The sequence below is a fragment of the Arachis hypogaea genome, chromosome 4 (assembly GCF_003086295.3).
Source record: "Arachis hypogaea cultivar Tifrunner chromosome 4, arahy.Tifrunner.gnm2.J5K5, whole genome shotgun sequence".
NCBI lineage: Eukaryota > Viridiplantae > Streptophyta > Magnoliopsida > Fabales > Fabaceae > Arachis > Arachis hypogaea.
Window position 1 is genome coordinate 126,568,367 of NC_092039.1, and position 13,710 is coordinate 126,582,076.

At 35.8% G+C, this 13,710-nt stretch overlaps 2 protein-coding genes across 3 annotated transcripts; one reads left to right on the forward strand and one right to left on the reverse strand.

Annotated features, from left to right (window-relative positions):
- Nucleotides 1-358: 358 nt before the first annotated feature.
- On the reverse strand, nucleotides 359-7,621 carry LOC112744778 (RNA polymerase II C-terminal domain phosphatase-like 3). 2 transcript variants are annotated; one of them, XM_072234013.1, is made up of 12 exons: nucleotides 6,315-7,621; nucleotides 6,071-6,203; nucleotides 5,921-5,976; nucleotides 5,751-5,811; nucleotides 4,291-5,640; nucleotides 3,165-3,731; nucleotides 2,951-3,097; nucleotides 2,591-2,859; nucleotides 2,384-2,495; nucleotides 2,045-2,302; nucleotides 1,442-1,488; nucleotides 359-1,318 (listed from the first exon to the last, which is right to left on the reverse strand). In XM_072234013.1, the coding sequence occupies exons 1-12, from the start codon at nucleotides 6,953-6,955 to the stop codon at nucleotides 1,255-1,257; spliced, it is 3,705 nt and encodes a 1,234-aa protein (XP_072090114.1). In that variant the 5' UTR covers nucleotides 6,956-7,621; the 3' UTR covers nucleotides 359-1,254. The 2 variants fall into 2 exon arrangements, with proteins under 2 accessions (XP_072090114.1, XP_072090113.1); XM_072234012.1 differs by having other exon boundaries at nucleotides 1,442-1,491; nucleotides 6,315-7,498.
- Nucleotides 7,622-12,359: 4,738 nt separating this feature from the next.
- Nucleotides 12,360-13,220, forward strand: LOC112798068 (uncharacterized). The gene has a single exon (XM_025841227.2). It carries the CDS (start codon nucleotides 12,360-12,362, stop codon nucleotides 13,218-13,220), a length of 861 nt encoding a protein of 286 aa, XP_025697012.1.
- The last annotated feature ends 490 nt before the right edge of the window (nucleotides 13,221-13,710 follow it).

Genomic DNA, 13,710 nt, shown 5'->3' on the forward strand with positions numbered 1-13,710 from the left:
TTTATGTGACTTAAAAATTAAACAATTAATCAACCTGAATTGTGAACTTTATTATCATTATTCAACTGATTTTTAAACGTTGAAATGAGTGAGATTTGTTGGACACTTCAATTACAACAAAATGTCAGTCTATGGACACTCTTGCCAGCAAAGAGAGCCAGACAGAGAAATAATCATTAATATTGCCAAAATTAGACAGACCATAACATGACACAACTGGATGGGGTTATCATTTTCCGTGGTCCTTATTTGGGTAGTAATTGTTAGACTCTTACTCCTTGTTACTGTAAGCTTCTGAATTTATAAACCATTTAAACTCAATTCACTGAAATTTATGACATCAAGAATAATATTGTCATTTTTAGAAAAAATGTTGCTATTTCCCAATTGAATTGTTGTGAAGAAACTCAATGTTGAAATGAATTGAAGGCAGAAGCAGCAAAGCAACCAGATTGACACAGACCTGACCATATTTTCGGAATGGTTAAGGCAAACTTTCCTAATCAACTTTCTATCCTCCACCATCCCTTCCAATTTTTATTGTTTTGGTGGGATGGTAGGTTGATTATTGATTAAGCTTAGGCCCCTAGGAATTGAACTATACACTGACACTGATCTACACTTTGAATTTATCAGACTAATTTCCTTGTCATCTGTCAATTCACTTCCCCCCAAATAAAGAAAAAAAATTCCAGGGCCCCTTCTCCATGAACTGCTGCTAATATAGGAGTTGTTCTTCCTTAATTTAGCTTCAGTCAATATCTCCTCAGTATAAACCTCTTTTTTCACATTTTAGCCCTATAGTTTAGGCCATTACCTTTGCTTAGTCAGCAATACATATTTCCCCCTTCTAAATTTTGGATCAGTAATTTCACTCTTGACACCCATCTCAGCAAAATTTATTGGAAGCCATTCTCAAGCCACACCATCTCTCACTTACCTAATTCCGCAATCAGTTAAACTCATCCTTTCTTTCAGGTAACTTCGGCACCAAAACCAGATGAAAAATTCCCCCCCCAAGAATCATCTAGCCATCCATACAGTCCACCGTCATCTCCTGAGCTACTGGCCAGTCGGAGTGTAAGTTATACACCCGCCAACTGCCATTTCCAACGGGCGGGCTTAAGGGTCAAAATTGTCTCCTCTAACCAGTTCTGATCTAATGATTTCACAACCCCCAGCCAAAATCAATGTGTTTCTTGATTTATGTTTCACATATTTTAGTTTACCAAAGAGAATTAGGTCCTTTATATTTTATAATTTAATGGCAAAATCTTGCTCGTTGGCCCTCCTATAAAGCAACGCAGATGCTTCCACCCTGTTATTTATACAAAATGGAGGGAGGGAGAAAGAAGCATGGCAAGTCAAATTTAGAATGGCAAGTCAAATTTAGATGGAAAAACCGGCCAAAGGAAAATAGTTATAGAGAAGAGATATTTACCATCCAGGATGCACAATAAATTTTCCTTGGCTAGCAGCCCAAGCCACCTGCTGAAGACAAGAAAAAGCAAGTGCACCAGTCAAACATCAAAATTAAGAAAATCAAACTCTGGTAGGATTTCACATGTTTGGTCCAAGTGGGAGCAGGTTAAGGAAAGAAATGCATTTGACGTTCATGAATTTCTTCTTGCTTTAAGAGACAAAAAAGCACTATCCTCTTGATTTTGTCAAAAATAAGAAAGCAAATGCTGAAGTTTCCCCAAGTACAATTTGATACACCATGATTCAAGAACAAATTGTTACAAATGGGAATCACATATATGGATGTGGATAACCGTGGTTTACTATCCACTTCTCTGGATTAAACCACAGATAATAATAACACTTCCAATGAGCGTTTTCGCACTGAACTGCTGCAATTGGTACCAATTTTATTCCATCAAGTGCATCACTATTATGAGTCTATTATTCACTGCAATATTGCAAAAAAATAAATCCGTTCTATATGCTTGATACAAATAAATAAATAAATAAATATCAAAATTATGTCATGTAGACAGGCAGAGACACCATAACAACACCCAGAGTAGAAGTCAAACGATACCTTATCAGTTCCAGGTGCATTTGCCACTACATGAGTAACCTGATGATCAAGCTTGTTTGTACAAACAGCACCAAATTGTTCAGCTGTCTGCCACAATGGGTGTAAATGAGGATTGGCTTCTTCACGAGGAAATACCCTACTAAATACTATTCGACAACCAGCTAAGATTTTTCTCTGCTCTGATGCTAGGATATTTCTTACATCCACTTCGTGTAAGGATGGAGAAGAAAAGAAGATTTGGTGTATTTTCTCAATAACCTGCTTGTGGAAAAGAAGTGATTACGCACTGCCAAATCATTTAAATCTGCCTGCCAAAGAAGAAAAAAACAATAAACTTACTGCCAAAGAGGATGCTAGAGTTCCAGCTTCAGGTCTCTCGTCATGATCAATCTCAAGAAGAGAAGGGCCAGGAAGTCCAAATTGACGTCGACTACAGGGGAAGTATGTGTACCTATAATATCTTAACTTAATACAGGGATGAAGGAACCACCAAATATATGAAAGCAGGAAAGACTTCTGTAAGTTTAATATGAATGCTTCACTTACCTTTCCACCACAATCAGGTTAAGTTTGTTATGAGGCCAGACTCTAACAGAATCATCTATAATTACGACAGCTGACTCCATTCCCAAAACCCCTTCTAAATCCTTGCTTTTGGGAACTCTCTCATCACCATCAACTGAATCAGCATCATCACCTCTAGAAATAACTCTGCCTTTAAACAGAACTCCCTTTGGATCGAGGATCTTTGCCATTTCTGTTGCATATAACTTGTTCCCCATTGTATAGAGATGCAACTCATATAGCTTACTAGCCTGTATAGCATTTGGATAAGTAAATTTTTTATTTCAAAATCAAGCCTCAGTATGATGTCATGCTTAAAGCATATTGAAGAATTGATATTACCTTCTCCAAGAAATTCCAGATCCCTGGCCTTAGTTTAGTCCACATTCCCATATGTGGAAAGCGAAAAAGTTGTCTCTGAGTCTTTTCTCGGTCTTGCTCTTCTTTCTTTCTCAATATCGCATCATGCGCGGGATCAACTTCAACAAACTGAGAAAAAGGTTAATAGGCAACTATAGAAATTTCCATACACAGACAACCCATCGACACAAATTACCTTAGCAGAATTAAGAAGGGTGTGATCTAGGTCCAAAACAAGACATAATTTCCTAGCAGCAAACATCTTATTCTGTTCCTCTATCCTCCTAGCCCTCTCTCTCTGAATAGCAGCCTTTTGCTTCTCATCATAGCCTTCAAAAAGATGCGCAACATCTCCCCATGTACCCTGAGACTTTGAGGAAGCTGATGCATTGCCAGTCGACAGGTTCTGAGCAGTAGACACAACAGCCGTCGGTTCTGCTCTATCAGATTTCAGGGGTACAGAAGCAGAAGATATGCTAGAAGATTCTTGTTTAACAGACACAATATCAGCAATATTTTTCAGATTTTTGGTGAACTGTCGGGCAATATCAGGTGGTGCAAGCTCTGTTTCAGCTCGAACCTCTGGTTTCAGGGCATTGACATTGTCCCCAGTTCCCTGGTTGTTTAATGCAGGGGATATATCGGATTTGAATTGCTCACTCCCCATACTCCCACTTTTCTGTAGAGAGTTACCATGGAGAATACGCCGTGGATCACGTGGTTTCATGCGAATCTTCCCTGGATCATCTTGTAGGATTTGTGTCTGTGTCATTAAGAGTTAAAATTAAAAACCTAGTTTAGATTGAGTATAAAGAAGTTAAAACTTTAAAGTTAGACCTCTCAATAATGAGGAATAGAAGAAATAGATAATTCGAACTTGACTTAAGCAGTTTGTACTCTATGATGTTACATGGATAATCCTCAATGGTTGCCATATTCAGAACCAGATTATTTAGTACAAAGAAAAAACGTGGTAATGTTAAACTTAAATCCAAGATGATACTTGGAAAATATAAGGCTGCAAGCAGAGTAGAAGACTATATGGTTTGTACTTTAGTGGATCGAACCATTACTTTGCCACCTCAAATCCTCTACTACTGTTGACATTTTTGCATGTTTAATATATTTTTGTAATGCTTTCTTGAAAGCTTGAGAGTTTAAGGCACTAAAGTCTTATTTAATTATGCTATTGTTTGTGTTTGTGAATATGATTCATATGGACATGCATCTGTACCCTAACTTTAAGAAATTTGTTATAACCAACATACTGTATACCAGTACATGTGGCCATATCCATGCAGCAATAGAATACTTTTTAAGACCGTCGAAGTTGCTTGCGATGAAACCGGTAAGGGTCCAGTTGACTTTTGCTGAATACCAGCGGTCATTGATGGACCAATACTAACGGTTGTATTTGGCCCCATTGCCAAATTTTGGATTGGTAATTGCACCGTACCCATAGCAGGATCAGATGGCTTTTTGGCTTCAGCTGCTAATCGCTGCTGTTGTTCCATAAGTATATTTAGCAACATGGTTGGATTTACAGCAATATCCTTGAGCAAAGCAGGAAAAGCTGGGTTGATATTACTTGTAACCGGTGCCTGCTCCTTTCCATTATTAGTCACATTGAAATTACCAGAAACAGGAAGGGAACTGCTCACTGTCATAGTATTTCTGGGTTGAAAATCCACATTCTCCTTTAAATGGTTCCTTTCTATTAACTGAGACCCAATAACATTATTCTCTTCCAACCAACCACCATTTCCAGTTGTAGTTCTTATTTCTCTTGTATTAAGCTCAGTATTTTCCAATGAACTTTTTAGTCTCTTTGCTACGGCAACATCGAGAGAAGGATCTTCAGAAGCCTTTTGCTTTCTTGACATCATCATTCCAGCATGTTCGGTAGCACTGGAATTGGAATTAATGAATCGCAGCCTAGGATCTCTACTCTTAGCTGATGTTTTCATAGGGTACGATCCAGAAACTGGAGCATCAGTTCTTGAGGTAATCAGTCCATGCACACTAGAACCATCAATAGAACTAGAAGAAACAGGTGGTTGCTCTGAAATGGTTGTCTTATTGCTTCTCAAAGAAGCACCCTTAGGAGCACTTGAGACCTCCTCAGTTGCATCAACATCCATATTTCCACCATCACCTGAAGGTGTTGGACTTGGAAGTTTATCATATGTAAAAAAAGAACTTCTACCAAATTTCTGTTGATATGTGGAAACAGCCTTCAAAGCATCAGTCTCATAGTGATGAAACTTAGAATCTTCGGTTTCAACTTCCATCTTCCCAGACTCTATCTTACTAGCAGGCAACCTAGATCCAACCGTTCCCTCTTGAACAGAAAATGCTTTGCTAACAGGAATGCATGACGGTGCTTCTCGCGTGGGTGATGGTAAGCTGTCTATATCATGATCCTTGTGAAGGTCTAACAGTGGGAGTAGAATCCCTCTGCCTTTAATATTACTTTGTCCATATTTCAAAACTTCCAATGAACCTATTGAATTAGTGTTTAAATGCTTGCTAGAAGAAACAAATTCCCCAGCTTTCACAGCTGAAATTTCCTTAGTCATTATCTCCTTGATCACCAGTTGTGTCTCGTTGGCACAAGCCTTAATATTGTCTATAGCACCAATAGAATCAACAGCAGAAATCATTACCTGAATCTGCATAATTGAGAAACAATGTTTCTGACTCTTACCTTACTTTCTCTAGATTGAACATTGTGTTAATGAAGTTAAAATTATTTCCAAAACTAAACTGTATGAAGCATCACCTCTTTCATATTATCAGGAGAGAACAATTGTGCAAGCTGATCCTTTACCAAAGAGAGTAATCTGACAGAAATTTCAACCAAGGCGACACATGTTAGTGAAAGAAGGTACTTCAAGTTTGTATCTTCATAGAATACAAAACTACTGAGTGAAAAATTTATACGTTGAGGACCTTAAAATGGTATCCTTGCATTGTTCCCTTCGTGAACCGTCCTTGAAGGAGAATACCTACAATGAACAAGTAAATATCGTGAAACAATCCACAGAAGAGCAACACATGATATCTAGAGAAGCCACATGGGGGGAATCACAAGGGTCTTACAGAATATACTAATTCAACTGCTTTAAATGCCAAGAGAACAAGATCATCCCTTTCAGAAACCTCAAGTCCAGAAAGCACATCAGGCAATCGCTGCAAAGTTTTATGCAGCCTAGAGCAAGTCCCCTCAAACGATCTACAAGAACAAATAGCCACAAATAAAACAAAATCGATTCAGTGAGAATAAACTCCAATGTCAGCAAATTAGTTGAAACAAACAAAAACCCATCAACAGTTCTTCACTTACTCCTCCACATTAGCAACTGTAACACCCTCAAGAACCTCCCTAACACTGAGGTTATCAGATGTGGAATCAGTATCAGAAGCAACTACACCACATTCACCAACACTCTGAACCCTCTCTGTAACTGATGCTTCAGGGTCAGCGCCATCATCATCAATCTCACCCTCCTCCAACTCTCCTTCCTCCTTATCATCATCCACAATCACCACCTCACTTGCATTCTCCTTAACACCAGCAGACCCAGAAGACGATTGATTGGAAGACATGGCAGCACTGGCATTAGCATTTGCATTCGAATCAGGATCAACGTCCATTACAAAAATTTCGTTAAGGGACCTGTTCTGTACAGCTGTTGCCCAAGCTAGATTAACCAAACCATAGCCACGGCATATAGTAGGGTACTTGGAGTATAGATCATGAACAGTCCAAACATTAGGATCGCTTCCTTTTTGCTTGTTGTTGTTGTTGCTGCTGCTGTTGCTGCTGTTCAACTTAGCAGCCTCTTTGTTTTTGAAAACCTCTTCAGTGATCTCTTCTATAGAAGAATCGGAAATCTCACCCTCTTCCACATCGCCTACCCCCCTCTCCATACCTTCCGATTTTATAGCCTTCAAGTTCTCACAATCAGAAAATCTAAAAACCATAAATGAATCCAATCGAATCGAATAAAATCCAATCCAGCCCACAATAAACACAAAAAGGCACACACACTCTCTCTCTCTCTCTCTGTTTTAAATCAAGAAAATAAAAAATAAAAAACAAACTCGCGGATTTTAGGGCGAAATTTAAAGTTAGGGTTTCCAAGTTGTGTTTCTTCAAGATCTGGTGAAATTTAGGGTTTCTCAATGTTCAAAAAAAAAAAACCAAGGCAATCAAAATCAAACTGAATCCAAGATTTCGCGGAGTGTCAGATCTGAATTACGAGATAGATCGGGAATTAGAAGGTGTTCAGGTCTTCAGATGCGAAGCGTGGATGAAGCAATAGAACTTTTTTTCGCTGAGAAAGAAGAAATGCGAAAAAATCGTAATAATAATTCTCCTTTTCAATTAGAAAAAACAAAACATAATAACGTGAGAGTGGCGAATTAGAGAGAAGAGAGAAGAAATGGAAGGTTTATATAGGGATCACACGAGGGAGAATCTATTTGTGACTCGACTTTGAATCTGGACCGTACACGTCAGTGATCCCCGAAAGGAACCGTGCAACTTGGATTGAGAATGACAGTGGTAAGAGTGTGCAGTGTGATACACGCACTAGGCTATGTATTTATTCTTGCGGTCGTGATTTTGATTTCTAAGTGAATAGGCATGTTTTTCTTGCCCCTCTCGTTTAACTTAATCTAACCATACAATTTATTGTCCAAAGTCAAAAAAATAAATATATTCATATAAAAATAATTATAAAATTTTTATTATAGTATCTATTAATTTTTTTATCTTTTTTTTATTTTTTATTAAAGATAAGAGATTCGAACTCGCAACTTCTTAATTGAGTATGGGAAGACTATATCATTTTAGGCAAAAATTTGAAAAGATAGGAGACTCAAACTCGTAACCTTTTAATTGAGTATGGGGAGTCTATGCTATTTGAGTCAATTAAAAGATTGCAGGTTCGAGTCTCCAATCTTTCCAAATTTAAGCCAATGAGTAATAGCTCAAATGGCATAGACTCCCCATACTCAATTAAGAGGTTGCGGATTCGAGTCTCCTATCTTTCCAAATTTTCTTATCTTCTTACCAATGAGTAATAACTCAAATGACATAGTCTTCCATACTCAATTAAAAGATTGCGAATTCGAGTCTCATATCTTTGATTAAAAAAAAAATTTCTTATCTTCTTATCTTATGCACAATAGGTCACTTTGGATTCGAAATTAAAGATTATAAAATTGAAATTATCAAGAAAGATTATACGCAAAATTATGACTGGTAGTTGGTAACTACATAAAAAACTAAAAATAAAAGATTTAGATAATTTAATTTTAATATATTTGATTAAAGATTACTTTAATTAAATTTTAAATTAAAAATAATTTTTACTAAATCAAAGTAATAACAATGATATTTGGTTAAATAATTTTTAAATTTTAAAGAGATTATTTTAAAATAAAATAAAATAATCTTTATCAATAAAATATATTCGATTTGATCTTTTGTTTTTAATTAAAGTAAGTTAATAGGTGTGTCTTTGAGAAGCTAATAAGTCCAACGTCGAAAATAGTGCAAGAAGCTAGTACATGAATTCAATAGTCATACTTGATGAATGCTAATAATTTCTCTTTATTCTTACTTTACTCTTTCTTAAACTATTTATCTTCTAATCACATTTAGTGATAATTAAAAATACCCAACTTCTTTTGTACTTCTTTATAGAAATATTATTATTTTATAATAATAAAATAATATTTACCTTTGAAAAAAAAAAGTTAATGCGATACTTCCAAATTTTTTTTCATTAAAGTTAAATACTATGTTGGCTTAAAAAATGATAAAAAGACCACCTTAACTTACTTTAGTCAGAAATAAAAATAAGATCAGATATATTTTATTGACAGAAATTATCTCATCCTATTTTAAAGTAGAGAGTAAGCAAGTTGAATATTTACTTGCGATTTAACTAAAGAGTATTGCCATTTAACATAACGTTTTCTATATACTGAGAAAAGAATTATAAACATCTTAATAATTTTCACTGTAACCCTTTACAACAAAGACATTGTGAGATCATCGGCCACAAAACATATAGCTTTTTTTTTTTGTTAATGGATCGGGCAACCCAATTTTAAATACCTCAATAAATTAGACAATTCTCAATTCTAAGTACACAACACACTCACACACTTCTTACAATTGAGGCTCATTGGCACCTCAAAACATATAGCTTAAGTCGCACTTATATCTCACATTCATTTGCACTCTAATATCCTACTTTGTTTTTGAGGGAAAACAAGTGAATCCCACATTTCATTGCAAGGCAACAATGCCAATAATATTTGGCCAAAAAAGAAACTAGTGAGAGATAGTTACGTCCTTATAAATTAAAAAAATTAAAGTGTGCTTGAGAAAAGAATTGCCACAAGTTGCTTGACACAATCGTTTTCATTTCCAACAGAAAAATATTTCTACTTGTCCTTTCAGTTCAAACCACGGGCATCTTAATCTTAAATTCTCAATAAACAACATCAAATAGATTCAGCTTCTCTCTTTTTCATTTTATTTTTATTTTTATAAAGATGACATATATCTGGAGTGAGAACTGAGAAGAGTGTCGTTATTATTACGTTTATGATTATTTTGTGGTAGACTTCACATTCATATGGCATGCTAGCTAGCTAGAAGCCTAGAACATGTTCACATGTGATATATATATATATAACATATGGTATATGTGTATATTTATTTTGGTACATAGTTGAACAAAGGCTAAAAAATTTTGATATGGAAGTAAAATATGTAATATACTTTAACATGGTAATTTTTGGTGTTTTTTAAAATTGTGGGAGTACACAAATCGGACCCTCCGATTTGTGTTTAAAAAAGTGAAAAAAATTCATAGTACACAAATCGGAAGGTTCGATTTGTGTTAAAAAAATTGAAAAAATTCCGAATACATAAATCGAACCATGCGAGTCGTTTGATTTTAAAATTTTGCTTAACAAATCGTATGGTCCGACTTGTGGTTGAGCAAATATGAATTTTGGAAGCTAGAAAACGGACCCTCCGAGTTATTTGTTGTTGTCAATTTTTTCATGAAATGGAATATCCAACGCCGGACCCTCCGAGTTGTTCTACTGACACCACATAACTGTGAAGTACCTGTATTCCCCATGTTCGAATTCAACACCAATTTTACTTCCATATTCAAATTAAAAACTTCCATATTCAAATTAAAAAACGTTGAACAAAACTAAACTTAAAAGTTTTAAATAATAGATTAAAAGTAATATTAATTTTTTTTCTATACCAACAATGTAGACAAGTTAAATGGCAAATCCACCTAAGTTTATTATGGACAAGGATTATTTCAAATACTTCTCCATTTTTAATCAATAATTTTCTTATGGTGAATGCTATGATTTCCTAAAGGTGGTACACTGGTACTTATTTATTAAAAATGGTTAAAAGTTATTATTTAATTTAAAAGATATAAAAATAAATAATTTTTAAAAAATTAAAACTTATTACAAAAAATAAATTAAATAAAATTTATGCAAAAACTCATAGACACCATAAAATTGATCTTTTCTTATATTAAACATTTTGAATCCCTTGTTGAGAGAAGGCAAAAAAATTTTGATATGGAAGTAAAATAAGTGATCTACTTTAACATGATAATTTTTTGTGTTTTTTTAAATTGTGGGAGTACACAAATTGGAGGGTCCAATTTGTGTTAAAAAAATTGAAAAAACTCAGAGTATACAACTCGGACCATGCGAGTTCTTTGTTCACGAAATTTTGCTTCACAAATCGCATGATCCGGTCCGATTTGCAGCTGATGGAATTTGAAATCTGAAACATGAAATTCGGACCCTCCGTTTTGTTTGTTCTGGGTAATTTTTTTTTTACATTCTCAGGGACACAACTCACAAAGTCCGAATTCTGCTTCATCTGATCCCACAACGAGGTGAAGTACCCCTCCTCCCCATACGCGAGTTCAACACATTCTTTGGTTCTATATTCAAATTAAAAACTCGAAACCCCCTTCCAAAAGTACGTAACATAAAAATTCAATTCATGCAATACCACATTTATTGAGACATTAATTTGGAATTAAATTTATGGCAATGAATAATAGCTCAAATGGCATAGTCTCCCTATACTCAATTAAGAAATTGTGGGTTCGAGTCTCATATCTTTAGTAAAAAAAATTTAGAATTAAATTTTGGATTAATCTCTGCATATAGGGGGAGACAGTATATTTTTTTTTGAAATCTTTTAAAACCTAAAAGAACAGTAAAACAATACCTTGAATAATGTTTCTTATTTTTTTCAGGTGATTTTTTATGGAGATTTGTATCTTTTCTTCTTGATTTCTTCTACTCTTCGCGAGGAGTTGGAACATTTCTGCAGAATCGTAGTAGTTTGTTTCGAATGTTCATTGAATTTTGATGGTTTGCATTTTGATTGAGGAAGAAGAGAAAGAGTGAAGTGTTGTGGAAGGAAGGGGCGCATGTTTTTTTTCTTGAACTTGAAGCAACTTATATAGCCAAAAAGATTTGTATGTGTAGCCGGCCTCTTAAATTTTACTAATGACAATTTCATTTTTATTTTATTATTATTTTTAATTTTTTATTCCTCTAATAGAATGTGAATAAAAATTAAAAAGGGAATAGATCAACCGCATCACGGCATGATGATAAAAATCAAGTAAGAAATTAATTTTTAACAAAAGTTTTACATGAAAAACCAATTACGTATTAGCATATCTAAGTTAAATAACTACCCGAAAAATAAGTGTGATTTGATTATGGTTATCAAAATTAAATTCTTAAATTAATTCATTTAGATAAGTTCGAATCTTTTAAAATTTAACTAATGTAGCGAATACTTTTTATTTTCTTCAATTAAATTTATATAATTATATCATTTTTAAATTTTAAATACTCAAGTACGGAGATGATTGTTTTTTTATAGACATTAAGACATAAAATCTAAATCAAAATGTTATTTAATCAAATTTATTAAATTATTTAATAATTTTTAAATATTAACCTCTGCTTATAAATTTTTACCTAAAATAAAATAAATTATCAACTCCGTCATTATCACTAATCAATTCAAACACTAAAAGAAGAATCCACTATGATTAATTAGTGAGTCACACGTGGCAATTGGCGAATGGACCCATTTAGCTTTCAGGAGGTTGTTCCAATCCTGAATCTACGACCATTCTCCTCCACATAATACACTAATCACTACCACAAATTTCGGAAACCATCCAACGGTCAAGACATAAGGAACCGTATCGCACTGTTTGCGCCCTCACCTCACCGGAAAACTCCTTGACTCCCTTATCCTGCGCACCTTCTCACTGCAACTGTAACTGTAATGGCGGCTGAGCCCGAAACACTCCAACCGCCGCCGGAGCTTCCAATCGCCACCGCACCTTCCGCCCCGGAGGAAACGGCAGCGGATCCTACGACGACGACAACGGTGCAGCAGCAGCCCGCCGCTGAGAATCCCGGTCCTCCGCCACTCGCTCCGAAACGTCAACGCCGTCCAAGCGTTCGTCTGGGAGAGATCGGAGACCAACGCGCCTCCGCAACCAACCATGAAACTCACACGCGCCGCCCGAGCATGCCTCCATGGAGCTGGCGTATCCGCTCGAAAGAACCTTCCAGGACAAACTCGAAGGCTCGTTCCCTAACGAACCTCCCTAACGGCGGCGAAGAAATCGCTGAATTCGGTAACAAACGCGGTAAATCGAAGCGAGCTTCAACAGCAACAAAGCGTGTGAGATCGAATTTCGCTCCTCGAACCGCAGTAACAACAGCAGCAGCAGCAGCAAAAACAGAAAACAACAACAACGACAACGGTGAAGAAGAAGCTTACCGTGATTTCGATTACGAGCAGGAAGATGAAGACTATCACGATGACAGTCCAGTGCACTCGGTCCACGACGACGACGGTTACTGGCACATAGGGAGGCACACGGATCGAGCTAGGGTTTCGGAAAACGACGTGGTTGAATCGGATTCGAGGGAAGGGAGGAAGTGCGAGGGGGTGAGGTCGTGGTTGCTGGAGCTAGGTCTGAGTAGGTACGCTCCGATGTTTGAGATTCATGAGGTGGATGATGAGCTTCTTCCGATGCTGACATTGGAAGATCTCAAAGATATGGGGATCAATGCCGTTGGTTCTAGAAGGAAAATGTACACTGCGATCCAGAAGCTTCGGAAAGGGTTTCCATGATCATGTATGTATGTAATGTAAATTGTTAATGTGAAGTGTGTGTCTATGGTTTCTAAATCTTAAGTTCTCTTTCTTATTGTGCTACCTTGAATTATATAGTTGATGTAGATATATGCATGTGTAAGATGTTTCCTTTTGTGTTTCTGGTTAGTATGAATGAATAGCAATGGTTGTTATATACTTTGATCTTCAGTTGAAGCTTTTGATGACTTGTTTTCTTTCTCTGTTTTTAGTAGCAGTTCTGTTACCTTACTCAATTGAACTAGTTTTTGATGGAGGTGTCATATCTATTCATTCATTTGAGTCTTCAATTGTTTGATGTTTCTGTGCTCTAATTATGCATGTGGAGCTTGGATTGAGCTGAAGATCTTTGTAATCTTGTATCTGAAAATCAAAATTAACAGGCTGGATAATGTGTTGTCCTCCATTTTGATTAATCTATTAATCTTTCAGCTACTTGATCATGTAGGATAACTTGGATGTTATCCTG

Coding starts and splice junctions, on each gene's coding strand:
- LOC112744778 (XM_072234012.1), bottom strand. CDS start 6,955: ATGGTTTTTAGATTTTCTGATTGTGAGAACTTGAAGGCTATAAAATCG. Junction 6,204..6,314: donor ACAGTTGCTAATGTGGAGGA/GTAAGTGAAGAA, acceptor TTGTTCTTGTAG/ATCGTTTGAGGGGACTTGCT. Junction 2,860..2,950: donor TCTGGAATTTCTTGGAGAAG/GTAATATCAATT, acceptor AATGCTATACAG/GCTAGTAAGCTATATGAGTT.
- LOC112798068 (XM_025841227.2), top strand. CDS start 12,360: ATGGCGGCTGAGCCCGAAACACTCCAACCGCCGCCGGAGCTTCCAATC.